This window comes from Ursus arctos, unplaced genomic scaffold (assembly GCF_023065955.2).
Source record: "Ursus arctos isolate Adak ecotype North America unplaced genomic scaffold, UrsArc2.0 scaffold_31, whole genome shotgun sequence".
Taxonomy (NCBI): domain Eukaryota; kingdom Metazoa; phylum Chordata; class Mammalia; order Carnivora; family Ursidae; genus Ursus; species Ursus arctos.
Window position 1 is genome coordinate 10,233,732 of NW_026622997.1, and position 27,741 is coordinate 10,261,472.

A 27,741-nucleotide genomic window follows, 5' to 3' on the forward strand; every position below is an offset into this window, starting at 1 on the left:
GGGTGCGAGAGGGTATCCTCATGTTGCTTTTGACTTTATTTCGAATGCTTCTAAAAACAAAATTTTAACTTTAATATGTTTGCTATAGGTTTACAATAAATATCTTGGAAGGGAGGAAGTTGCCTTCTATTTATAGTTTGCCAAAAAACTCTTTTTTCTTATAATGAATAAGTATTATCTTTATCAAATACTTCTTTCTGAAAAAAAATCATGTTTTTTTTCTTTATATGTTGATTACTAGATTATTTTTTGTTTCAAAGCATTCCCATTATTCTGTAATAAACTCTACTTGGTCATTTTGTGTTCTTACTTTAATATGCTGTTGAATTGTATTTGCCAAAGTTACATTTAGGACTTTTTATGTAGGTTGTAAGGTGAAATTGGTCTACAATTTTTTAAAGTTATTCTGTGATTATCCAGCTTTGGCTTAAAGTTTATAAACTTATGAAATTAGTTGATTTTTCCCTCCTTTTCTATTTCACGAAATAGTTTGCTTCACCTGAAATATTTGATAAAGTTATACTATGAACCATCTGAGTCTAACACTTTTGTTGTGAGATTTGATTGATAATTCAATTTGGTACATTGTCAATCGGTTTAAATTTTGTCTTGAGTGAAAATTATCATTTAATCCAAGTTTTCAAAGTCATTGTTATTAAATAGTTCATAATATTGACTTGTGACTTTTAAAGTCTCGACTATAACTGTAGTTTTGATCACCTTTTCAATTCTAAAAAACAAACAAAAACCACCATGAATTATAGAGACAATCTCAAAAGAACAAATCAATTCATGGTTTTTTGATAAAACTAATAAAATAGACATTGCTCATTTAGATCAAGAAAAGAAATGAGAAAACAAAAATAATACCAGATGCTATTTAAGGTCTGTGAAAGGATTTCAGTCTAAAATGGATCCAGAAGATATGAAACAGAGAATCTCATACATGCTCCCTCAGAAGTATGGAACTTGAGACTGATTTCCTGTTAATGCCTGATTTACAGAGGACTGAGACTCATCTCCTGATCATTGAACATCTGCTAAGAACCTTTCACCATCCTCCAGCCAGTGAACTCACTGCTTGGACTCTGGCCGGACGGCCTTCGCTAGGCACTCCTTCCCATTAATACAGCTGCCCCAAACCCTCAAGGGACTCACATGCAACATGCATTTTCCAAATTGCAGTTCCTCTGCTCTTCCCAAATAAACTCAGTTTCTGGTAATTCAAGCTTGCCTTAGTTTACCTCTTCATTTAGGTTAACAGGTTTTTTTTTTCCAATTCTAAAATTATCTGGTTTTGTGATTGTGGATTATCAAGTTCCTGTCACTTTGCCTGTCCGCCTCCTCTTTGTCATTCCACGTGGCCACTATCTCCTTATCACAGCATAGCCAGGGATGGAGGCAAGTCTCTATGCCTTATTTACCTGCCGTGTCCATTAGCTGGTCTGGTGAGAGACAGAAGAACAGCTAAATTGATTACTGTAACGTTGCCATTGCTCACGCAAGGCAGTGTCATCATGCGCTCTTGATGAATACCTACAGTGTCATGGAGGCTGTGCAGGGTAATAGAGATTTGGAGGTAAAAAAAGATACACACCCCACCCTCAAAAATTGAAATACACTGTTAAGACAGACATTAAGTAAGTAATTACACAAATAATGACAATAACAAAAAGTACCATGAAAGAGAAGTATAGGCTGCGATAACAAGGGACTGCTGGAGTGTGAGGGTTAGAGGTGAACGTGGTAGTTGAGGAGCAGAAGTAGGGTTGGCAGGGCAGGAAACGGCATCTGGAAGAAGGAGCTTATGTGCTCATGAAACCAAATAGCCAGGCTGCTGTGAACCTGGAGAACAGAAAGAGCTAGAACTTTTCAATAATTGGGGACTTTATCCTAAGATCAGTGGCAAGCCACTGGATAGTTTTTACCACCACCTCTGGCTAAGCATCAGAAAGCCTACATTCCACTAAGTGAAATAAGTCAATCATCATGAGATGATTTCTCTCATCTATGGAACATAAGAACTAGGAAGATCAGGAGAAGAAAGCGATAAAGAAAGGGGGGGTGATCAGAAGAGGGAATGAAGCATGAGAGACTATGGACTCTGAGAAACAAACTGAGGGCTTCAGAGGGGAGGGGATGGGGGAATGGGATAGACTGGTGATGGGTAGTAAGGAGGGCATGTATTGCATGGTGCACTGGGTGTTATACGCAACTAATGAATCTCGAACTTTACATCAAAAACCAGGGATGTGCTGTATGGTGAATAACATAATAAAAATATTATTATGAAAAAAAAAAGAAAGCCTACATTCCAGTAGCCGTAGATCTGTAGTTACCTTATTTTCAAAACAAATTTTCCCCCTCAAAAAAGTAAAAGTCACTAGTAGGTATCCCACATCTGACACATACCAATTAGTATAATGAATGCTTCCTTTAGATAAACCATTACTTTAAACTTATTACATATAATTTGTTAGCTTGAACTAGTTTGCAGTGCAACAGTCTGGGCTTTTCTCCCTGGTTTTTAAAACTGTGATTTACTGTAAAATGTATTTTTTAATGTCTTGGGGACTTCTGGCTGACAGCATTATTTTGTTATTACCGTGTTTATTGTTGTCAGTGGGTTGCTGAAACAAATGCTCAGTTGGGCACCTCCCATGTCCGTCATCAGAGGTCAGTAGTACCTCAGCTTGGGTCAACTCAAGAGGACATTACATGCTAATTCTTGGCAATCCCAGCCTTTTACCCAGTCTCCCTAAATTTCCATGCTCCTGAAGTGGCAAAAGGATGTTGTCCAATAAAAAGCAACTGGTATAACCACCATACTCCTATCATGTGTTGTTACATTAACCCATGGAATGATTTGTCATAGGATCTTGACTTTACTGTAGGAGAGAAAACCAAGGATGCTTTTCAGGAGCCATGGTATTTTGTCAGAAGCACCTAGATGGTCGCTTTATTATGTTCGTTTGAAATGTGTGTTCTGAACTGATGGATTTGTCTGACAACTTTATTGATATTTCAAGTTGAATAATCATTTTTTGTGTGAGTGTTTGGTTCTTCAGAGGTTTTGCCATTTAAAAAGTTACACTTTTCTGATCAGCGATTCACCAAAGGGTTTATGGTGATATCAGGCTTGGTGTAAGCCAGTTTATAAATGTGCTCTTCTAACAGATTTATTTATACTTTAGCACGTATCCCCTGAGGACTTCATAGTTATGTAGTGAAACATTTTCATTGTGGCAGTAACTTACAGACCAACACTTATTATATATATATTTATATGTGAATAAGCCACGTAAACAAAGGCAGTAACTTTTAAAAGTATCTAATTTTAAATGTCTATCCAATATAATGATGAGCTCGAATAAACTGAGAAAAATAGGATAAAGTGGGGGAAATGGCTACATTTGTGTTTATCCATCCTTAGAGCCAAAATTTGAAAAATAACTCCCTAAGTGACTACTTATCATCCCAGTCCTTTATTTTAATAATTAGAAATACTAACAAATAATGACATTACTAATTAAAATATCAATTTTGGCAAGCCTTTACTTATTTCTCTATTAAAACGACTTCCTGAAAATATCACAGGAAGTTAATGAATCGCTTGTTAATTAAATTTGAACTTTTCTCCTCTGGTATTCAAATGAAAAAACTGAAATATGATATATTCAAATTGCTTTATACTAAATTGAACATTAATGGTTACATAAATATAATATATGGTAATGTTACACATGAATGTGATAAGAATCTATAACATTCATAATGGAATTTGCTAATTTTGAATATTGGCTTCGTTTTATTCCTGAAAATTCAAGTGCTGAAATAATGTTTTACCAGCATTTTCTAATTAGCCAAGTGTAACTTTCCATGAAAAATTTAAACATTCTCATCCAACTAACAAATCAATCTATCTTTTCTTCTCTTGTTTTGTTAGCCTCTTAGCAAATACCCTGCTGTGATAAATGACATCTCGTTCTGGTTGCCCTCTGAGAATTATACAGAAAACGATTTCTATGATTTAGTACGAACAATTGGAGGAGACCTGGTGGAAAAAGTTGATCTGATAGACAAGTTTGAACATCCAAAGTAAGTAAAAACACTTTCTGACTTTATCCTTTTTTTTTTTTTTTTTTTTTTGGTCCCTATGTGACAAATGGTGTATGAAAATATATAATAAAATTTTGCTGAAACTCAATGCATGTGAGACAGAATGTCTCCAGAATTTATAGTGAATATATAGTGTATCAGAAAAGACTTTTATATCAGTCCTTTCTGAAAATCTTTCTAAAATACAATTTTAATCTTTCCTGCCTTAGTAAAGTAAATATGTGAAACAGAATGTTTTAAAGATCTTGGAGTTTTTTAGTATTGTTTTTAGAAGTGATTTCTTACCATATCACATCCCAGGAACAGAGGAGATGTGGCAGAAACAGGGGTTTGTGGGGAAAAAGCTGTTTTGTCAGTCTCTCAGTGAATATTTATTAAGCACTTGCCACATGCCAAAAGCTGTAGTGGATCCTAGGATGAAGTTTAGTACCTTAATCAGGATCCATCTCAGTGTTGGCCTGTTCTCCCTGGTGTGTGTGTCTGTGTCTTTCTGTGTGTGTGTGCGTGCTGTAGTCTTACACTAATCAGATTTGACTCTACTTTGGTTTCAGAAAAGTTTTCTTGAGTTATATCGTTAAGGATTTGTTCTGATCCGTTGTTCTGTTCTGTTTCATTCTTTGGGAATTCCACCTCTGCATGAGTAGGCTCTCCTTTATCTGACTTCTCTACCTATTGCTTTCTCTCTAATGTTTTAAAACTTTGTTTCCACTTCATTTTGACTGCTTTTCTCATTGCTACCTTCTCTGTCCCTTACTGTTTTCTGCAGTCTCTTCTTCCTTGCTCACATTCCATTTCCACCTTCGATGACTTTGTTTTTCCCCCTTTTTTGAGTTCTGCAAGCTCACATTTCATTTCCTCCTGTTCTCTTGCCTTCTACTCTCTGAATTATTTCTGCTTTGTAGTTTTACTTCATAGAGGAATTGCTTCATTTGGCTTTAAAAACTTATTGCAGGATATTTGCCCAGCAATTTCTTACGATCCAGCGGTAGCATTTTCTTTCTATGACTTCTTCGTTAATAAGTATTTCTTTCATCTTCCTAGTTTCTTTCCCCAGTTATTAAATTGATGTACTTATGGTATGCATATGATTTGCCTTTTTGTTACTTGTATTTGAATGGCATTGGATTTTCTGAACCAGCTATGTGCACAAAGTCAAGGTGTGAGGTTGGGGGTTGACATGGCAGGGAGGGGCTAGGGTGATCATTCAGGCTAGTTGTTTTCACCACTCTAAGGCTTTCATCCTCTCCAGTGCCAAGAAATAACTCTTTCTTCGAATACGGCTCATTCATCTCATTGACTCCTTGTATAGTTCTGCTTCCCACCCCAAATCTTCTCTTCTTACAAACAAAAGATTGGCCTTTGTTTACTTCAGTTTCAATACTTATTGGTGATAAAGATTTTGAACTTCAGTTTATAACCCTCAGCTCTGAGAAATGTGTCTTTGCTGATATTTTCTGAGAAATGCCAATGTGTGTGTTTCTTTCCTTCACATCTTCTCATTGGCTTCTACTTGCTTTCAGCTGCTTTTGGCAGCCTTTAAATATGTTTTGGAGTTGGCAAATGATATCTGCCCCCTTACTTTACAGGAAACAGTATATATGGAGCAGCCTGGGTTTTTGACACGATGGAATACCCGTTCAGCCCTGGACTCTTCTGTGAGAGAGAAATTTCCAGGAATTTGCATGTTGTTAGTGAAGTTCCAGTTACTTCCTTTTGAAGAAGAGGGAAAGTGTAGAACTAAGACTGACTGTTCAATATTAGCTGAGATACCAAAAGGACATGACTTGTTATTTTTTCCCCATTGTTGTTTAATATGTAGAAAACCCATGGCAAACAAAGATTCACAATCCATTCGTAATTTTCTACTTCCTCAAGCTTTTGCCTTCGGCCGTTGCCTAAGCCCTACCTCTACCTCTCATATCATCAGTGTCCAAAGTTAGAGGAGTAGCCCTTTCTGGTTGGAGATGAACAGATCTTAAACGTTAAAGAGAGATGTTATGGCCTGGATGTGGGAGTAACTGTGGTTTGGGGGTGGGGTAGATATTGGGTATTTCTGACTTGGGGGTGATTTGCAGTGGTGAGAGTCAATGCTGAATGGGCATGCTAATCGGAGAAATGGCTGTGAGAGTGAAGTAGTGTCGGGGTCCTTTGACCATGGACAGACTAGGCAGACAGACACTCCATTTTTAAAAAATCGCTGGACTCTATAGGAGTGCTCTATTGATGCAGGTCTATACACAAAACCACAACTAGCTTAGGAAAGGAGGATTTGTCTAGTTGCTTCTAGAGGAGACAGTACTTTTGATTGGAAGTTTGAAAACAACCAACCAACCAAAAAAATACTTTTTAGTGGCACTGATCTTACCACTTTTTAAATAAATGTTAAACAGATATTTAAGGCCAGTTACTCTGGAGCTATGCCAAAGGATAAGCCTGCCCCGAGTGTGCACCAATCTTGATAAGGGGCTTGGTGGTTGGAGTAAGGTTCCTGTGGCAGAAGTTGCTAATTATCTCTCAATGTCCAATCCCCCATTTAAAAAATAACGTAACCTCGATTTTTTATCTAAGCAGCTTGCCAGCCAACTAAAAGTCTACACTTCTGAGCCTCCAGTATAACTAGGTGTATCTCTGTGGCCAAGTCTAGCTAATGATTTATAAGTAGAAGCGTTCAGGTATTTCCAAAAGTTTCCCTGAAAAGTTGGGTTGAGGCAGCCCTTTTTCCTTCCTGCTACTTGGATGTGAACGTAATGACTGGTACTCTGGCAACCATTTTGGACCATGGTGTGACCTTGGCAGTGGAAGTTGTGTCGAGTACAGCCTGGGTCTCTGGCACTGGAGTGTCAGTTCAGCCCCGGACTTTTATGTGAGAGACACGTATCTTGTTGAAGCCACTGTTTTTTTTTAGATCTTTGTTACTGGCAACCAAAGGTAAACTTTGCTCTCATAGCCCTGAGGAAAAGGACAGACTTGCGGCAAAGGATACTTACTTTATTTAGTAATATTGGCTCACTGAGTAAAGATGCTCAGGAAATATATAGGGCAGGAGGGTGGCAAACTGTTTCTGTTGAGGGCCAGATAGTAAATAGTTTTGACCTTGTGGGCCATAGGGTCTCTGCAATATCTGTGCCCCCCTCTGCTATTGCAAAAGCAGCCATAGACAAAATGAAACCAAACAAACAGGGCTGTGTTCCAGTAAAGCCTTAATTAAAAAAACAGGTGGTGGGCTAGATTTGGCCCATAGTTTTCTGACCCCTGACATACAGGACGGAGCCACGTATAATTTTTTATCTGACCCCTGCTCACATATTCTAAAATCTTCCTCTTAGAGGTCTTTTCTTTGGGCACCCTGAACCCTCCCGTTCTCCTCCCATTAAGAATTCCTGACTTGGGTGATGGCAAGCGAAGGGTCACCTGACCTTGTACTCATCCCTGCATATCTGGAGCTCAGGACTTACTTTATTTTCTAAACACATAAATTAAATATTGCTAGGCAGTCCAAAGAGCTCTGACCCTTTCTTTGCCTAACATCAAGAACTGAGGAATGCTAGAAGTGAGTGAATGACTCTCTGAAATGAACAAGTAGTTGAACAAATCGATTTGTGTGGTTTTTTTTTTTTTTTAACAAATTAGGTGTCATTTTGTGAACAAGAGCAGATCCCAAGATGTTTCAGGTAGACATAAACTGCTGAGTAAGAACCTAATTTCATAATGTTAGACAAATGAGCAAATTTTTTCTGGGTTACAGATAACAGTTTGTGCCCTGGAGGGTTACAGGTAACAGCTGTTCAGGTTAGAAGAAAATGATTTTTTGTTCTAGTCCGTCATTTAGAACTTTCTCCCAGAGCATCTTTGCCACTTAATCTATAGGCCACTTAATGTGCAGAAGCATTCTTATAGTTCCAAATTGCACGTAACAAAAAACGGAGTAGTGATGACTTCTGGAGAGGAGAGCCGCGGTCCCCGGATGTGCTTTGATGCCTTTGCAATATCGTACTATATGCGTGTACTGAGTCGTGAGAAGACTTAAGAAAATAAATGATGCATGTCAACATACAAACCTGGATATCTGTTGTTCGACGCATTTTTGAGTACACTGGTCATTTTAGTGTCTATGTCCGTGTATCTGAAGGAATTGTGGGGTACAGTGTTTATTTTCTCCTATAACACAACTACTTCAAATATTTCCTAGCCTGGGGTAGGAGAGAGAGCAAAGAGGAGCAGAAAGAAACTTAACCATTGTCTTCAGCCATGAGCACCTCATGTGGGGATGCCACCAATTATTTGTGAGCTGCGGAAATGGACTATAAAGTGGGCTCGGACGGGACAGATTTGGGTTGAGCTCAAGGTAGAGGTTTTTGGAGGTTAGAATTGGGGGATTTAAAAGACTTACTTGACTGGACTACAAGAAAGGGGTGGTGGGGGAAATGCCCAGGTTCCGCAGCAGGCGCTGCCTGGCCGTGTCCCCAAAGCAGTGCTTCTCACAGACCTCCCCCTTGTTCCTGGGGCTGCTTCTCACTTCGCACCCTGATCAGACAGTCATGGACACGCTTTCCTGGATCTGTGAACCCATAGTCGGGGTCTAGTTGGGGCCGGGATGCTAGAGGTAAGCATCCTGAGCCGTGGGCACCAAAGGCAAGTCCCAGCTCTGTTCAGCCCTCCTTGATCCAACTAATGGTTCTGTTCTTCATGAGTGACCACTTGCGGCTGGAACGAATTTGGTGTAGGTCGGTGTACTGGAGCGCTTGTCAGCATTTTTTAACAGCATGCGGAAGAGGGACTTCACCAAGAGAGGCACTTTCTCAGTGTGGCTGGCCCCGCTTTGCAGTGGGTGGCCATGGCGTGGCGGCGGGAGCCCCTGTGGATGAGGCAGTTCGGGTGATTTCTCCTTCCTTCTTCCCTTCCTCTCGTCTTTCCCTCCCTTCTGTCTCTTCTTTTGTTGCATTTGATTTTGCTTTGTCAAATTGCATCCAATAAAAACATAAAAGTTTAAAAACAGAAAGGTAGAGATTCACCCATCATCTCAACACCCTAACACCACAATTCTTAGTATTGTTACATTTTCCCTGTCTCGACTTTTTCCATATGTATGCATCAAATGACATTTGGTGCTTGAATCATACCTGCTTAGTATTGCCAACCTTCTGGTCTAGAGTGGGCTTCTTCGGCCCCTGCACTACTGGTATTTGGGGCCAGATAATTCTTTGTTGGAGGGGCTGTTCTGTGCACCGTAAAATGTGAGCAGTATCCTGGCCTCTGCTCACATCCAGTCTTACCCTCTTCCAGCACATTATGATGAACAAAAACGCCTCCCGACATTGCCCATTACCCCCGGTCGGGCAAAATTGCCCCCAGTTGAGAACCACCGAGGTATCATTTAGTGGAGAATTTCTTATTTCTTCTGAAAAATATTATTTCTTAAAACCATGCTTTACTTTTCTGACCAGCAAGGAAAAGGGACAGAAGGACCTCCCAAGAGGGAGCTGTTCCAGTAGGGGTTCTCATGGTTCCGAGAACACACTTGATGAAACATCGGAAAAGCTGGGCTTCCGCAGGTAGGCTTCAGGAAGAGCAGGAGCTAAGGCAGGGTCTGACCTTTCTGTTTCTGTTGTTCCTTCTGGGGTCTGTCTACCAATTTCTGCTTTTCTGTCGCATTTCATTTCCTCACGCTCACTCTGGCTCTCCCCTGCTTTCCACGACATAGCTTGTGCTCTCTCTGTATCTTGCGAACTTCAGAATACCCTGCGCAGCCCCCGAGTCTAAATGACCCTTAGGTGTCAATGCTCAGCGCCAGTTGCTAGCGCTTTGCCCAATCCTGACACTCTCAACAAAGGATCTCACTGGCCCCAGATTTTCTGGCCAAGTCGGAGGTCACCGACCACCTGGCGGACAGGCTCTGCTCCAGGCACGTGCCTTCCCTCACTCTAATTAGCCGCATGAATCAGATGGACAGGCCTCTGGCCTTGTCTTATAAGTCAGTAGGTTTACTGTCTATACAGCTCTTTCTTCGTTTTCTCTTTAGCCCGAACTCAGTAGCTTCTGACTGAGGCGCTGCTGTTTTCAGACTTCCTTGAGCTTCCTGCAGAGAGGAATGTCGTGGGAACGTTAACCAATCACTTCTCGAGTTCCTGTGTTATAGGAGGCATCGGGCTCATTGGGACCACAGGGATATCAAGGCAAGATCCCAGTTTTTATGGGGCCAGATAATGCAGGAAAAGTGAACTAGCAATAATAAGTAGAAGGCGATAATAAGGTGGGTTAGGCCTAGTAAGTGGCCTGCACAGTTTCTTGCACATAACTAATGCCCCGTAAACCTTCACTGACGGAGGGGCCATGTCTGGGGCTACAGATTCGGAGCAAAGCGGCCATTGGTCTGGGCAGATTTCCCAGGAGACAAGAGAGCCAAGTCTGCCTGTCTGCTACCTCGTGAATGAGGTGTACACAGCCCTAATTCTAATTAATGTCAGTAAGTGCCCTAGAGTAGAAACCTTCAGTTCCAGTAAAAAGAATTCTGGGTTACTCTGGGTTGTCGTGTTCTTTTGTTGCAGGGGGAGATTCACTCAGGGTGGCCACTTTAAGACAAACAGGATTTATTTAAGGAGACAGCGGAATCAGCACAGGAAACCTATTTGGAACCCAGGCAGGTCTAAGGGCTAGAGATCTTTTGCACCTGGGTGCCTCTGGCTCTATCCCTCTGCTTGCTCCTCTTAGCCAGGGACCACTCATAAAACAACTCAGCCCCACTTCCCAGAACAAGGAGCCACAGTCTGAACATTTACAACCAGAAGAGTTCATGGGACATTTTTTCAGAACAAGCCCCCAAGTACTGACCTCCTTCCCTCATCCCCCACCAGTCTGCTCCTCGTATAGAGCTCTATGTAACTGCTCCTAATGTTGGCTCATTCATATCTCGTGTTCCTTATTTGCATTTAAACTTTTCTAGGCTATTCCATTAGGTGGAAACTCTGTAGGGCGCTATGGCAGAGTCTCTCACCTCCATCTTCCCACAATGTTTATATTGGTGGAAGGAGGCTGGCTCCCTGCGTGACGCTTGGTGGATGGCTCATTGATCCTTCTTCATTCCTTAGAGGAGCTTTTGTTAAATGGCTGGAAGTATTTTATGACATAAGAAGTAGAGGCAATGTAGGCCAGTGGAAAGAGCTCAGAACTCAGAGTCAAAGGCCATCAGCGGAGTCTGGCCCTTCACATCTTAGATGTCTCATAAAGGGACTCTCTGGCCTTAGTTTCTCATCTGCCAACCCAGGGTGCTAACAGCATCCTGAAATGGCAGCTGCAAAAATTAGACGAGCCTGTATACGTGAGATGCTTTAAAAACAGCACAGAGTTGTTGTTGTTTTGTTTTTAAATAGCTATCAAAGTAAAAACCAGTAACTTTCACAGTCAACCCATCTTGCTTATTAAAGAATAACCTCAGCACAGCCAGGAGTCTTGGATTTGGCAGCCAAATACATATGACTAGGAAGTACTGGTAATCACGGGAAGCAAAGTGGGACTTCATATAGAACTTTCGTTCTGCAATATGATACATATTCTTCCTGCGACTTAAGGAGTACATTTTTAATCATAAAAAAATAAAAATACTTTGTAAAGTGGCCTAGATGCTGGTTAGCAGAGCTGTGTCATCAATATGGCTTTTCTTTGGGTGGTGTGTGGGGAAAATGCCACGGCCAATGTGGCAGGTGGGATGCCATTTCTGGTTTTTAAGTCACTCCCTGGTCTTATTTCTTGTGACAGAGCCAAAGAAGTGCAGTTATCTGAACTTAAAGCGTGGCCAGCAATGAAAAGCCAGCGACAGCTAATCTTGAGAGAGCTTGTCAGAAGTTGTGTCCCCTTGAAATTGACAGCATGCAGTACCAGGGAGCTGGCTCGGGGCGGCCAGACTGCTTTAGAACACTTCTGGCTTCTTTCCCTTTCTTTGCTTCTATTGCAATGCTGGTGGCGTGAGTCTAAGAACTTTTATTGTTGTGGTTCAGACAGCCCAGAAAGCAATTCTAAGAACACTATTTTTAGCCTGGATATTTGTTTTTCCCTACCTTCCTCCCTTTACCTCCTTCCCCAAAGCCTTCTTTCTAAAGCAGCCCAGGAGGGGTGCATTCTCTCACGGTCACATAGCAGCCCTGTTTGCCACCAGCGTTAGACAAATTAAAACACAATTAGTTCAGTCCCCGAACACCTTGTTCTGCCTTGTCCCCCAGCACTTCACCATTTGCTGAAGGATTCTTTGGGATTACCTTCAGCACTGACCTGGCAGGGCCCTGGGAGCAGCATCTTGGCACAGAACAGAGGAGGAGCAGAGAGACCGCTCGGTGACAGCCAGGCAAGGAGTGAGGCCAGGTGCTTAACGAGCTGGATCTTCAGTGATCTGCGGTGTGCGTGCACACCTTCGTGAAAATTAACCATGAAGCCGCTCTTCCCTCTTTAACTTTCAATTAGCGGTTTTCAGGGAATTCTGTGGATATTATCCTCACTTGGCATCCCGTCCACCTATTTGCAGCGTGGAGATTGAATGCCCTCTTTCCAAGATGCGAGGCAAAAGTAACCCACGTCCCTTGACGTTTCCCTGTCCCACCCCCAACAGTACCAGTCAGATTAAAGCGAGTTAAAATGCACACCAAGGACAACCTGTGAGGGGACTCTAAGTCACAGAATTGCTGGCAGAAATGCGATGGAGAGGGGCAGCCCCACCCCTTCATTTTGGGCAAGTATGAATCATGCTCTAAATCATTTTGGATCTTTAAATCTGTTATCCCAGGTCACGACGTCACTTCTTTCAACTACCTACCACCCAAATGCGATGCCCAGAGGTACAGTGGGAGCCTGCCTCCCCCTCCCACCCGCACCGTCCATACTGGGTCAGTGACCTTGTCCTTCACACCCCACAGAGGCTTGACCTTGAATGTACCACGACCCTCACAGTTAATGATGATGTCTTAGTAACCAAGAGATTTATGAATCCAAATACAGCCCGACACTGTACAGCCTCAGAATCGTACATAGGATAACCAAACAGTTATCCTGATGATAGATCTTGGAGTTGAGTCTCTAAAGATGAAATTTGTAAGAAAGTTCCTGAGACCTGTTTGGATTTCTGAGCAGCAGAGGCGGACTCAGCAAACTTGCCGATCCCTCTGGCTCCAGCACCGCCCAGGCTAGGGCTACGATGCGCAGTGCGCGGGCTGGGGCGGTGCCCTGTGGCAGCCCAAGCAGCCGTTGGGCTAGTTACTTTCCTTCACTTGGTCATAACTGAGGTTAAGCTGTTGATGTACAAAAGCAGGCAGGGCCCTCTAGGCATGAGAGGTCAGCTCCAGGGGAAGGGACCAGTGGTGTACACAAGGATTTAGGGCGTCTTTTCTTTCTGGGGACATCTGGGAGGGCAAGCCCGGTGCAACCGGGTGGCAGAGCCAACGAGCAGTCCCAGAGAAGCCGGGCTTGGGGGCCGCAGTCTGCTTGGGAGCACCACTGCTTAGCCGTCACCCTCCTTGTCAGATCTAGATACGGATGTGGGCTTGGGGGAAGGGAGTGGTTAAGTTAGAAAATCCAGGCGACCAGCAGGAACTTCAGTTTGGTTTCTTTGTTGGTTTGTTTTGTTTAGTTTTAATAGCCTATAGCTCCACTGGGGAGATCTACTTATTCAAGTGTTGTTTAGAGCCAGAGAAAGTATGACTATGACCAGAATTTAATCAGGTGTCTAATGAGGACAGAACAAGGTAGAATATTCCGGAAGATTTACATGAAGAAAAGGATACCTCAAGGCAGTGTAGTGCAAGTCAGGGTGTCCCGTTCCAGTGGGGCTGCTGTGGCAGAGAGAGGGCTGGTCAGATGCTTAAGAAATGAGTTGAGGAACTTATATTCATATCTCCCCAGCATGTCATCACCACCTGCTCACGGAGACCTCAGCCTCCTTCAGAGTTCCCCTCAAGTATTTCTGGAGGTCTCCAAGGATGTCCCACATGTGCTTACAAACAAACTTCCCCTGAACATGCCTGTGACTCATGGGGGCCCCTGGTTTCCTCCTGGATGTTGCCAGCCTTGCTGCTGCCCCAGCCGGCACACCCGTGAGACTTTGGGGAGTCTTCATGGTGTCCTGTGCTATTTCAGGTTTGGGCAGAGCTGGGCCTTCCCTTGCTGGTGTCACACCTGTCACCGGGGACCCAGGCTGCTCAACTCTGAGCCCCATCTGCCTTCCTACCCTGCAGAGCCCCTCCCCCAAGGCCTCCCCCTCCAGGTAAACCCCTGTGAATAAAGGCTGTGGATTCCAGCGGGGATTCTAGTGCAGACCTGACTCCATCTCCGTTCAGACCAGAATCTTTTTCTTGGAAGCACAGTTTGGAAATGAGAACAAATCAACAAAATGCCAGTCAGCCTCTCCTCTTTTGTGAACAGAACTATTTTGCAAGATGTCTTATTTAATATTTCTCAGAGGAGAAAAAATCCCCCATAAAAGTTTTTAGATTCTGTGTTTGACAGGTCCGGCTACTTTTCTTAGCCTCCACTTCCTCCTGAAAGAAAATGAAGATAGTAAGATGAGAAGAGAGGAAACCAGCAGTGAAAATTAAGCAGGTGAAATATTGGTACAAGAGATGACAGCTGTGGTCTAGACATATTCACAGGATTTTACTGGAATCATTGCTTAGCTTATCCCAGCATTTACTAACTGTGGTAATCTCTCCTAGCTGGTCGTCTGTCCGGCAGCACACATAGTGTCAGCAATTCTAGCACGTTCTGTTTTGGCAGTTGCCATGTTGCATTGTGTTTATACAGTTTCTACCACTGCACTCTGAGCTACTGCCAGCACGGGGTCTTTAACTTTCTACTCTATTTGAGGTATAAGACATAGCAACTACTCAATAAACAGTGATGGATGAATGACAGAAAGAAAGAAAATCCAGCAAGAACATACTGACATCATGTTTTCTCCAGCTGTAACTGACATCCCTTTCTTTGTAAACCACAAGAGACCCCATTTGGTAACATTTTCCAGATGGGTGACCAGAACCCTTTACTATCACTCATGATGGTTTCTTACTGGCTGAGGAGAAACAGAGTGGTGGTGGGGGGCGGGGTGAGGACTGCTCCTTAGGAACTGGAATTGGATTCCAGCAAGTTGGATTCTGAGTAAACTGCTGGTTTAAAAATAGCATTTTTGAAGCTAGTGTTCACATAGAGAAAAGGAAGAAAGGAAAAAGGGGAAAAAAGTACTTTGAAGAAGATTGGTTATATCCTATGTAAAATATATTTTAATACTCTGAGCTCCCAGGATCAGAAAAGTGTGGGGTATTGGAAGTATGCAAATTATCCATGATTACCTGGGAAAACCTTTCCTGATGGGAAGAGGGGAAATCACAGGGTTGAGTAGAAATTGAAGGAGTCAAATTATAACGTGCTTGCGTGTATATTTGTTTGCCACAGATGAGGAACAAGGGAAAATTTTGAAGGAAGATAACATGAAAGGAAGAAAAAAGCTATCTGTATAGGGAGGGCAGAGAAACCCTCGCTTTCTTGAACCTGGGCTTTCCAAACCGCCGTGTTCCTAAGCCATCCCATTTAGAGTCATAGGAGTAGTGGATCCCTGACATGGCTGTCAACATCCTTTTCTAGAAGTAGCTTCTTCCCCCGTGTGCCTTGTTCATAGGACAGCTTCCACACTGGTCCAGTGGGACTCTGTCCCTTGGCCTAAGTGATTGCTCCAGCGGTGGGCACCTCATTAAGCTGGGCCAATAAGGCCTTTTCTCCATAATGTTTGGATGGAAGACCAAAGAGAGCTTAAGCTGTGAGTGACATAACTAGGAAGCATCTCTGGCCACGTTTCCCATGTGGGGAGAATGTGGTGAGCAGAGAGGGAGAAGGAAGCCGCAGAACAGAGATATGAGATGGAGAGAGAGCTGGTGTGGTTGAGTCCCTGGCTCCATTGTGTTGTGGGGCCCAGCTCACCCCACCCTTCCCATAGTTCGGTGTCCAGTCCTTGCTCAGATTCCTTATTATTTAAGCTGGTTTCACATGGGTTTCCATTATTTGAGATCAAATGAGTTCTAAGACATGTAATTACAGACTTATGGCATTAGAAGAGGGCAGGAAGGAAGAGGGTGACAGACCAACGTCATCACTTCCTTTCCAGAGAACTCTGGAGCACCACAGAGTTGAGGCTGCAGTGGGCCCTTGAGCTCCAGATGTTTCTATTCAGTATGATTTTAAGTGGTTCATTTCCTGTTAGCTAGAGTAGCTGAAACTTAATGTATCTCAAGTTGTGATTCCTTCATTCTAGTGAACATGTATGTGAACACTTACGATGGGTGAGGCACTATGCTATCTATGCTGTTTATGGTCAGGAGATTCAAAAATGACTTTTTAAATGAGCTCTTGTCCTCAAGGACCTCATACTCTAATAGGAAGTCAGTGCACATAGATATTTGCAATTTAATATGAAAAGTGTCTTAGATGAGAGATGGCATCCCCACAATTGCAAAGAAGAGTAACACCTCCCTTTGCCCTAAATGATCAAGAAATGTATACAGATCTTGGTTTAGCTGACAAATAAGAATTAGCTATGGAATCGGCCAAGAAATTCCAGGCAGAGTAGACCACATGCACAAAGATAGGAAGAGAGAGAGAGATGAAAATAATTTAGTGTGCCCAGCATATAGGAAACATGGCAGAGTGGTGTGGGAAATGAAGCTGGAGAGTTTGGGACAGACCAGATCTTAAAGGCCTTGCGTTTCCTTATACACATGTGGACTTTTCTGGTAAAACATGTGGGGAGTCATTGAGCTAATTCAGCTGTTTTCAAGTTTGTAAGTGATTATCTGTCTTGAGACTGTGTTGGCCACGGGAAAGCTGGAAATAGAGAAAGATGGAGAAGCACATCTGAACAGCTTATCTGAACGCGAGAAGATAAGAGTCTGAGCTGAGACAGTGGCCAGGGCCTTGTGGGAAAAGCTGACCAATGGAAAGGATATTTAGGAGTTAAAATCCACAGGAAAGGTGGAGCCGTCTGAGGGAGCAAGCATGGAGATGAAGGAACAGAATGTAACTGCCGAGTCCGTAGTGGTGTGACCAAGAGGGCGAGGGCTGACCTTGAGTAGGCATTAAGTAGGGGGAGCAGTGCTTTGGTGGAGATTATTTGGTTACTTTGGTCTTCTTGAGTTTTAGGTAGGCTGCCTGGGAATGCCGACCTAAGAGCTCATGAGAGAGAGGCCAGAGTTAGAGTATACAGTTGGCAGTTGGAGCTCCAGTCAGGAATGACATGCCCAGGGTGTGTCTGGAACAGGAGAAGGGGAAGACAAAGAAAGAATGAACTCCAGGGAAGGCTTAAAGGGATGAAAGAGGGAATGAGTGAGTGAAGGGATTAAGAAGGATGATCCTGGAGGTCCAGGTAGAGGAGCAGAGGCCAGGGGATGAAGGCATGGAAGGTCCGTCTTGCAGGAGCGAGATTAGAGAGTGCAGTCAGGTGACCTGCCGAGACCACATGGATTCGGCGAGTGCGACGCCTTCAGTAGTAAGTTCAAGGATAAGAAATGCTTTGGTGAATCACATTTCTTCTCATTTCCCCTCGGTTGTGCCTTCAGGAATATTTATTCCACAAATGTTAGTAATTAGAGAATACTTGATTTAATGAATATAGAGAGAGGGTTGATGTGTTAGGGAGCAAGCAAAACATCCTAACTGGCACCGCGACCTGCGTCTTCGTGGCTATGTGTTTGGTAATTTTCACTTGGAACAATGTTGTGGGGAAATTTCACGTTTCAGTCGCTTACCTGTTTGTATGTTCATTTAAAGGCTGCATAGGGCAGGTGAAGCATCTCTGTCAGCCCTCTCTGAGAAGCAGGAATTCTACAGGAATGACGCTTAGAGTTTAGCCCCCAGCACTGGGGAGGCCCCCTTAAGACAAGCTTCATTGAATGTACTTCATCGGGGATAACCAGTGTGTTTAACTTAAGAAAGGATATGGCATGCCAATTAAGACCTGAAAATATGAATGGGATTTGGAATTTGAACAATACTTGATCAGCATTCCTTAAAATGGCACGTGGGGGAAGAGGACTCCTTAAGACTGCATATAGTTCACTTTGGTTTTATAAGGCAGGGCAGCCCAGTCACCTGCTCCAAAGGGTGAAGCCACCCCCGGGGACCAGAAGTGCAACACGATGCAAAGTACACACAGCTCCTAAAATTAGACTTGACCTCCACTCACCTCTCAAGGCAGAAACAGCCTCCCCAAAATGAGAGAAAGCAAGCTAGGAAAAGAAGGTGTGAGGCACATATCACAAGGAAAACAGAGAGGAGTTGATTTTTTTTTTTTTTTTTTTTTTTTTTTTTTTATTAATAATGATTTTTTATTATATTATGTTAGTCACCATACAGTACATCCCCGGTTTTCGATGTAAGGCTCGATGATTCATTAGTTGTGTATAACACCCAGTGCACCATGCAATATGTGCCCTCCTTACTACCCATCACCGGTCTATCCCATTCCCCCACCCCCCTCCCCTCTGTAGCCCTCAGTTTGTTTCTCATAGTCCATAGTCTCTCATGTTTCATTCCCCCTTCTGATTACCCCCCCTTTCTTTATCCCTTTCTTCCCCTACTGATCATTCTAGTTCTTATGTTCCATAGATGAGAGAAATCATATGATAGTTGTCTTTCTCTGCTTGACTTATTTCACTAAGCATTATCTCCTCCAGTGCCGTCCATGTTGTAGCAAATGTTGAGAACTCATTCTTTCTGATTGCTGAGTAATATTCCATTGTATATATGGACCACAACTTCTTAATCCAGTCATCTGTTGAAGGGCATCTCGGCTCCTTCCACGATTTAGCTATTGTGGACATTGCTGCTATGAACATTGGGGTGCATATGGCCCTTCTCTTCACTACGTCTGTATCTTTGGGGTAAACACCCAGTAGTGCAATGGCTGGATCATAGGGTAGCTCAATTTTTAACTTTTTAAGGGACCTCCACACGGTTTTCCAGAGTGGCTGTACCAACTTGCATTCCCACCAACAATGTAGGAGGGATCCCCTTTCTCCACATCCTCTCCAACAATTGTTGTTTCTTGCCTTGTCTATTTTTGCCATTCTAACTGGCGTAAGGTGGTATCTCAGTGTGGTTTTGATTTGAATTTCCTTGATGGCTAATGATTTTGAACATTTTTTCATGTGTCTGTTAGCCATTTGTATGTCTTCATTGGAAAAGTGTCTGTTCATATCTTCTGCCCATTTTTTGATTTGTTTATTTGTTTCTCGTGTATTGAGTTTGAGAAGTTCTTTGTAGATCTTGGATACCAGTCCTTTATCTGTAGTGTCATTTGCAAATATATTCTCCCATTCCGTGGGCTGCCTCTTAGTTTTTCTGACTGTTTCCTTGGATGTGCAGAAACTTTTAATCTTGATGAAGTCCCATAAATTCATTTTATCTTTTGTTTCTTTTGCCTTTGGGGATGTGTCATGAAAAAGGTTGCTTAGGCTGATGTCGTAGAGGTTGCTGCCTATGTTCTCCTCTAGAATTTTGATGGATTCCTGTCTCACATCGAGGTCTTTCATCCATTTGGAGTTTATTTTTGTGTATGGTGTGAGATAGTGGTCAAGTTTCATTCTTTTGCACGTAGCTGTCCAATTTTCCCAGCACCATTTATTGAAGAGACTGTCTTTTTCCCACCGGATGTTTTTTCCTGCTTTATCAAATATTAGTTGCCCAAAGAGCTGAGGGTCCATTTCTGGGCTCTCTATTCTGTTCCATTGGTCTATGTGTCTGTTTTTGTGCCAGTACCATGCTGTCTTTGTGATCACAGCTTTGTAGTACAGCTCGAAATCCGGCATTGTGATGCCCCCAGCTTTGTTTTTCCTTTTCAACAGTTCCTTGGAGATTCGGGGTCTTTTCTGGTTCCATACAAATTTAAGGACTATTTGTTCCAGTTCTTTGAAAAACGTTCTCGGTATTTTGATCGGGATAGCATTGAAAGTGTAGATTGCTCTGGGTAGCATGGACATTTTAACTATGTTAATTCTTCCGATCCATGAGCATGGAATATCTTTCCATCTTTTTATGTCTTCCTCAATGTCTTTTAAGAGTGATTTATAGTTTCTAGAATAAAGGTCCTTTACATCTCTGGTTAAGTTAATTCCAAGGTAACGTATGGTTTTTGGTGCTATTGTAAATGGGATGGATTCCCTGATTTCTCTTTCTTCGTTCTCGTTATTCGTGTACAGAAATGCAACTGATTTCTGAGCATTGATTTTGTATCCCGCCACGTTACTGAATTGCTCTATAACTTCTAATAGTTTGGGAGTGGCTTCTTTTGGGTTTTCCATATAGAGTATCATGTCGTCTGCGAAGAGAGACATTTTGACTTCTTCTTTGCCGATTTGAATACCTTTGATCCCTTTTTGTTGTCTGATTGCTGTTGCAAGGACTTCTAGTACTATGTTGAATAATAGTGGCGAGAGTGGGCATCCTTGTCGTGTTCCTGATCTTAAGGGAAAGGCTTCCAGCTTTTCCCCATTGAGAATAATATTTGCAGTAGGCTTTTCATAGATGGCTTTTATGAGATTGAGAAATGTACCTTCTATTCCTACACTCTGAAGGGTTTTAATCAGGAAAGGATGCTGTATTTTGTCAAATGCTTTTTCGGCATCGATTGAGAGGATCATATGGTTCTTGAGTCTTTTCTTGTTGATATGATGTATCACGCTGATTGATTTGCGAATATTGAACCACGCTTGCATCCCAGGTATGAATCCCACTTGATCGTGGTGGATAATCCTTTTAATGAACTGTTGGATTCTATTAGCAAGTATCTTGTTGAGGATTTTGGCGTCCATATTCATTAGGGAAATCGGTCTGTAATTCTCCTTTTTGAGGGGGTCTTTGCCTGGTTTGGGGATCAATGTAATATTGGCCTCATAGAATGAGTTTGGTAGCTTTCCTTCTGTTTCTATTTTTTGAAAAAGCTTTAGGAGAATAGGTATTATTTCTTCTTTGAATGTTTGGTAGAATTCCCCAGGAAAACCGTCCGGGCCTGGAGTTTTGTTATTTGGAAGGTTGTTTATCACTGACTCAATTTCTTCATAATTAATTGGCCTGTTTAAGAAATCAATTTCTTCCGGTTTCAATCTTGGTAGTTTATAGGTTTCCAGGAAGGATTCCATCTCTTCCAGATTGCTTAGTTTATTGGCATATAGCTGTTGATAAAAATTTCTAATAATCCTTCCAATTTCAATGGTGTTCGTCGTGACCTCTCCTTTTTCATTCATAATTTTAATAATCTGGGTCCTTTCTCTTTTCTTTTGGATAAGTCTTGCCAGTGGTCTGTCAATTTTATTGATTCTCTCCAAGAACCAGCTTCTAGTCCTGTTGATCTGCTCTACTGTACTTCTGGTTTCTGCTTGATTGATTTCAGCTTTAATTTTGGTCAACTGCTTCCTTGTGCGTGGATTAGGCCTGTCCCTCTGTTGCTGTTCCAGCTTCTTGAGGTGAGAATATAAAAACTGCATTTTAGATTTTTCTATTCTTTTGAGTGAGGCTTGGATGGCTATGTATTTCCCCCTTAGGACTGCCTTTGCAGTATCCCATAGGTTTTGGACTGTTGTATTTTCATTCTCATTGGTCTCCATAAATTGTTTAATTTGATTTTTGATTTCCTGGTTTATCGAGTCATTCCTGAGCAGGATGGTTCTTAGTCTCCAAGTGTTTGAGTTTCTTCCAAATTTTTCCTTGTGGTTGAGTTCCAATTTCAGAGCGTTGTGGTCTGAGAATATGCAGGGGATAATTTCAATCTTTTGGTATCGGCTGAGACCTGTTTTGTGTCCCAGAACATGGTCTATTCTTGAAAATGTTCCATGGGCATTAGAATAGAATGAGTATTCTTTGGTTCTGGGGTGTAGTGTTCTATATATATCTAAGAGGTCCAACTCGTCGAGTATGGCATTCAAAGCCTTTGATTCTTTGCTTAGTTTTTGCCAGGGTGTTCTGTCTATTTCTGAGAGTGGAGTGTTGAGGTCCCCTACTATTAATGTATTTTTATCTATATGTCTCTTTATTCTGGTTAAGAGTTGCCTTGTGTATCTTGCTGCTCCCCTGTTGGGGGCATATATATTTATAATTGTCATATCCACTTGTTGAATACTTCCTTTAAGAATAATGTAGTGCCCTTCTGCATCTCTAACTATAGTCTGTAGTTTAAAATCCAATTTATCTGATATGAGAATTGCTACCCCAGCTTTCTTTTGAGGTCCATTTGCGTGAAAGATGGTACTCCATCCCCTTACTCTCAGTCTGAATGCATCTTTGGGTTCGAAATGAGTCTCTTGTAGACAGCAAATGGATGGGTCATTTCTTTTTATCCAATCTGCAACCCTGTGGCGTTTGAAACCAGAATTTAAACCATTAATGTTCAGGCTGAGTACTGAGAGATATGCTTTTAATTCTGCCATGTTGTCAGTAAAGTCTTTGTTTGTATTGGCTGTGACTTTCTGTTTTGTATCACTCTTGGGGCCTTTTTACTTTTATAGAACCCCCCGTAATACCTCCTGTAGGGCTGGTTTCGTGGTTACGAAATTGGCTAGTGACTGTCGATTCTGAAATGTCTTTATTTCTCCATCAATTCTGAATGACAGCCTTGCTGGATAAAGGATCCTTGGCTGCATGTTTTTCTCTGAAAGAGCTTTAAAAATGCTCCCCCAACCCTTTCTCTCATTCCAGGTCTGTGTAGACAGGTCTGATGTAATTCTGATGCCTTTGCCTTGGTACGTGAGAAATTTCTTTGCCCTGGCCGCTTTCAATACTGTATCCTTGGATCTCATATTTGCGAGTTGCACTATGACGTGACGTGGTGTAGGTCTGTCATGGTTGAGCTTGGGAGGGGTCCTCTCTGCCTCTTGGACACGAATTTTTGTTTCCCTTGCTAGATTAGGGAAGTTTTCAGCTACAATTTGTTCAAATATCTCTTCTAGACCTCTGTTTTTCTCCACCCCCTCGGGGATGCCGATGATTCTAACATTGGATCGTTTCGTTGAGTCAGTAATCTCCCGTAGCCAACATTCGTGGGCGTGGATTTTTTTAAGACCATCTTCTATTTTTAATTTTTCCTCTATTAACCCATCCTCCAATTCACTAACCCTTTCCTCCGCTTCCGTGACCCTGGCCGTCAGAGCCTCTAGTTTTGCCTGCATTTGGCTCATAGAATTTTTAATTTCTGTCAAATTCGCTCTCATTTCCGCCCTTAGGGATTGTATATTCTCAGTAATATTTTCCTGAATACTTTTTTCAAGTCTACTCATTATCTTGACCATTGTTACTCTGAATTCCATTTCTGATAATTTGGTTACATCCATATCCGTTACTTCTGTGGCAGAGGCCCCTGACTCACTGTCCTTTCTTTGCTGGGGGGGGCTTCTCCTTCTTGTCATTCTGATGAAGAGAGGTTGCGGGGTTTCCAGAGCCCAAAATTATTGACTGGGTCCCAGGCCGTGCCCCTTGTTTTATAGGGATCTTAGAGATGTGGGCTTCTTCTTTAAAGATTTTATTTATTTACTTATCTGAGAGAGGGAGACAGACAGCAAGAACGAAACAGAAGCAGGGGAGTGAGAGAGGAAGAAGCAGGCTCCCAGCAGAGGAGCCTGATGAGGGACTCCTTTCCGGAACGCTGGGATCACGCCCTAAGCTGAAGGCAGGCGCTCAATGACTGCGCCACCCAGGCGCCTGGGTTGTGGGCTTCTTGATTTTTCAGCCTGCCTTCTGTGTTCTGGGGGAGGGGCCTGCCGCGCCGATACTCAGGCAACCCTGTTTGGGTAGAGTCTCCGTGCCCCTGCGAGGGAGGATGGGGATGGGCACTCTCTGAGCCGGTATTTCCAGGCTTTTGTTCTCTGGCGGCTTTCCCTGGCGGCCGGCTATGCCTCTTCTGAGGGTCAGAGCAGCAGAGGCTGCATTGTCGCAGAACAGAGGGATTGCGGCCCGTTCTCCACTGATGTTCTGGCCACTTTAACTCTGTTACTGTTGGTGCTGCTCAACCCTGCGGCGTCCCGGGATGTGCGCACCAACTCGGCGACCCTGCCCTCACTTCCAGGGCCGGCGCGTCTCTGTCCTTTGTGTTTCTAATGCCGCCAGCCACCGGCCGCCCCGTCTCTGTCCTTTGTGTTTCTAATGCCGCCAGCCACCGGCCGCCCCGCGCGCTCCCGGGTCTCCCGGTCTCAGTCTATGCCCGGTGAGCACACCTCGATTCCGGAGTTTCGTGAGAAGCCTGGTGGCGCGCGCACCCGGTTCAGGGTCTCAGTCTGCTGTTTTGCGGGTGCCGACCGCGAGTCCGCCCGCTCCCCCGTGCAGGTGGCCCGCCAGCCGCCAGCCGCCCCGCGCGCGCTCCGGGAGTTCCCGGTCTCAGTCTGGATCCCGTGAGCACACCGGGATTCCGGTGTTCCGGGAGATGCCTGGTGGCGCGCGTTCACGGCTCACCGGTCTCAGTCCGCTCTCTCGCGGGTACCCTCTGTGTGTCTTCCCGCTCCCCCGTGCAGGTGGCTGCCGCTTCCCGGCGCCCAAACACGGCGGCTCCCTCCCCCTTCCGTTTATCTTCCGATATCCGTGCACGGTTTACAGCTCCCCTCTTGGTACCTCAATACTCAGCGCTGGAGATGTTCATTTGTAGAGATCCAGATGCATCATCCTGCGTCTCAGGCTGATTCCGTGGTTATTTAGGCTGGTCTGGTACCTATCCAGCTCGACTCAGGGGACCGGCTGAAAAAGGGGTCCCCTACTCCTCCGCCATCTTAACTCCTAAATAAAATCTTTAAAAAAAAAAAGAAAGAAAGAAATTGCCCAACTGTTTTCCAAAGTGGTTCTCCTGGTCAAATTGCTCTTTGCCAATCCATCCCCCTCAGTAAATAGTGGATGCCCTGGTGGGCTCAGCCATCCAAAGACTGTTGGCTAGACAACCCTTGCTCAGTCCTCAACAGGCCTACTTTTCCTTGGAAAACAATTCGAGAGGAGTTGATTTTGATTATATTTAGAATGTTATATTTTTTTTAACCTAGATTGAATCAAGGAATTCCTGTACATTGAACTTCTTCGTTTCAGGATTCCTACTGCCAGAAAATCTATTTAAATATGAATCCCAAATAATGTGATATCACATCTGATACAGGAATATATCTGGCAATATTAAACAGATCAGATTCTTGGGAAGACTAGCCTGAATAGAAGCTATTCTTAGCATAGTTAAAGTAAAGGAGATCAATACAGATATTCAAGATGGAAAAATCCTAATAGTTAATAGAAAAACCAAAACTCAAGGTCCCTCCAACCTTCAGAGCAGAGCTGTTTCACGTGCTTCTCAGAAAACAAACGTGTCTTAGAGATTTTAGCCAGGGGCCCCTCCACATCTTCATGTCCTTTTGGGGGGCGTCCTTCCTTCCTGCCTTTAAATCATCCACTGTCTTGTGTCCTGCCTGCCCTGCCCCTCAGACAGCTTTGCTCCGCCAGTGGCTGGACCAGGTGGAGATTGAAGTTGCATTCTGGAACATATGACCAGATTTATACATCGTAATTACACCATTTAATTACTTCAAATAAGACTTTCGCTTCGGCTTCCTGCTTAGGGTACCACCAGGAGGATTTTTGTTCTTCTCGCTCATGCTGTAATAGGAAAATGGCGAGGCAGTCGCTGTACTCCTAATTGCAAATTTGTTTAATTAAAATTACATTCAGTCGTTCTGACATACTTTCAAGCAACTGTGAAAAATAGCTATTATGATCAGTTGGTAGGCTGCCTTGAGTGGCTAAAAATTTTAGTTAGATGGTGGTTTTAGTTCCTTATCATCAGTAAATATGAAAAATAAAGTTAGAATAAAACAGTAATTTCAAAACTCTGTATTTGTGTATCAGTTGGGCCTTTGCATCATGCTTTTAAAACTAGTTTCCCACCCCAGCCCCCCAAGAAAAATAAAGAGTTTCTGTTGTTAAAATACCCGCTGGGCGTATTCTGTGGAAAAAGAGATCCATACAGTCCATAGTGGATGTGAGGCGAAGATCTCCTCTATTACACGTTAGCCCTGAACCCAAAGTCTCAGATTCAAGGATGTCTGACAAATCTGTTTTAAAGTGGTGTCCATGTAGATGGTGTCCCCATGAAGGGCTTCTCTAAACTTATTTTTCTGTTGGCTTTTTTTTTTAGTGAGGTGAAATTCACATGACAAAATTAAACACGTTCGAGTAAGCAATTCAGTGGCATTTAGCGCATTCACAGTATTGTGTAACCACCACATCTGTCTGGTTATCTATACCCAAGACATTTTCATCACCCCAGAGAAACCCCACGCCTGTTATAGGGCCGCTTCCCGTTCCCCACTCCTTCCATTCCCCCAGCCCCTGGCTACCACCAGGCTGCCTTCTGTCCACGTCATATAAAACGAACTTGTACGGTATATGATCTTTTGTGTCTGTCTGGCTTCTTTCACTTAGCATGTTTTTGAGGCTCATCTACTGTTCAGTGTGTAGCGATACTTCATTGCTTTTTATGGCTGAGTAATTTTCCATCGTACATATAAACTACAATTTATCCATTTCTCCCTCAGTGGACATTTGGGTTGTTTGTGTATTTTGGCTACTGTGGATAATGCTGGTATGAACATGTGTGCAGAAGTATTTATTTGAGTCCCTGTTCTTCATTCTTTTGGGAATATACCTAGGGGTAGAGTTGCTGAGTCATTTCGTAATTCTGTTTAACTCTTTGAGGAACCGTCAGACTGTCTTCTATGGTGGATAAATCACTTTACATTCCCACCAGCCATGTACACGGGTTTCAGTTTGCATCCTCTCCAACACTTGTTTCTCCCTCCCTCCCTTCATCCATCCTTCCTTCCATCCTTCCATCCTTCCATCCATCCATCCATCCATCCATCCATCCATCCATCCATGCCTCTATCCATGCATCCATCCATCCAGTTTCAATTTATAATTCCTTAACCACTAAATGATCTTTTCATATGTTCGTTGGCCACCTGTAAATCTTTGGAGAAATGTCTGTTCAAGTCCTTTGGCATCTTTTCAATTGGGTCATTTCTACCCTTTTTTTGGGAGTTCTAAGAGTTCTTTTTATGTTCTGGATACTGGACACTTAATTACGCCAAACTTTTTATTGCCTCTTAACCTCTTGAAAGTTACAAATTATCTCCTTCTTTCTCCTTCCTTCTTAACTTTCTTCCTTTTTCTTTCATACTGAAAATATTAGATTTGGGTATTAGATATAATGGATCTCTAATTTAAGAAAAGAAAGGTATAAGGGAGATCATTTAAATTCCCCATAATTCAACTACCCACAGATAAACACTGTTTTCATTTTTATACGCTTTTCCATTCCTTTTTTTTTAATACGTAGGATAAGCATACATATATATTTAGAGTATTTTGCTTTTTTTGGTGTGCTATTTTTTAATTTTTTAATGTTTTTTTTTGATGTGGAGAAGGTATATTTATTTACATATAATTATCAGAGTACTTTGTTGTTTTAATGACTAATGAAATAGAATCTTTCCATGAATTTGTTAATCATTTTGAATACCTCGCTTAAACGTTCAAGTGCTTTGTCCACTTTTTCTGTTGGGGTTTTATAAACAATAAAACATC

General features: G+C 42.7%; 1 protein-coding gene across 3 annotated transcripts in view; it reads left to right on the top strand.

Moving 5' to 3' along the window:
- The window catches only part of FARS2 (phenylalanyl-tRNA synthetase 2, mitochondrial), a 535,745-nt gene that overhangs the window by 380,713 nt on the left and 127,291 nt on the right, over nt 1-27,741 (top strand). For all 3 annotated transcript variants that reach the window (XM_057304896.1, XM_057304897.1, XM_026511427.4), the window contains one exon: nt 3,947-4,098. In XM_057304896.1, coding sequence (XP_057160879.1) covers nt 3,947-4,098 — 152 coding nt within the window. The remainder of the gene's footprint in view (nt 1-3,946; nt 4,099-27,741) is intronic.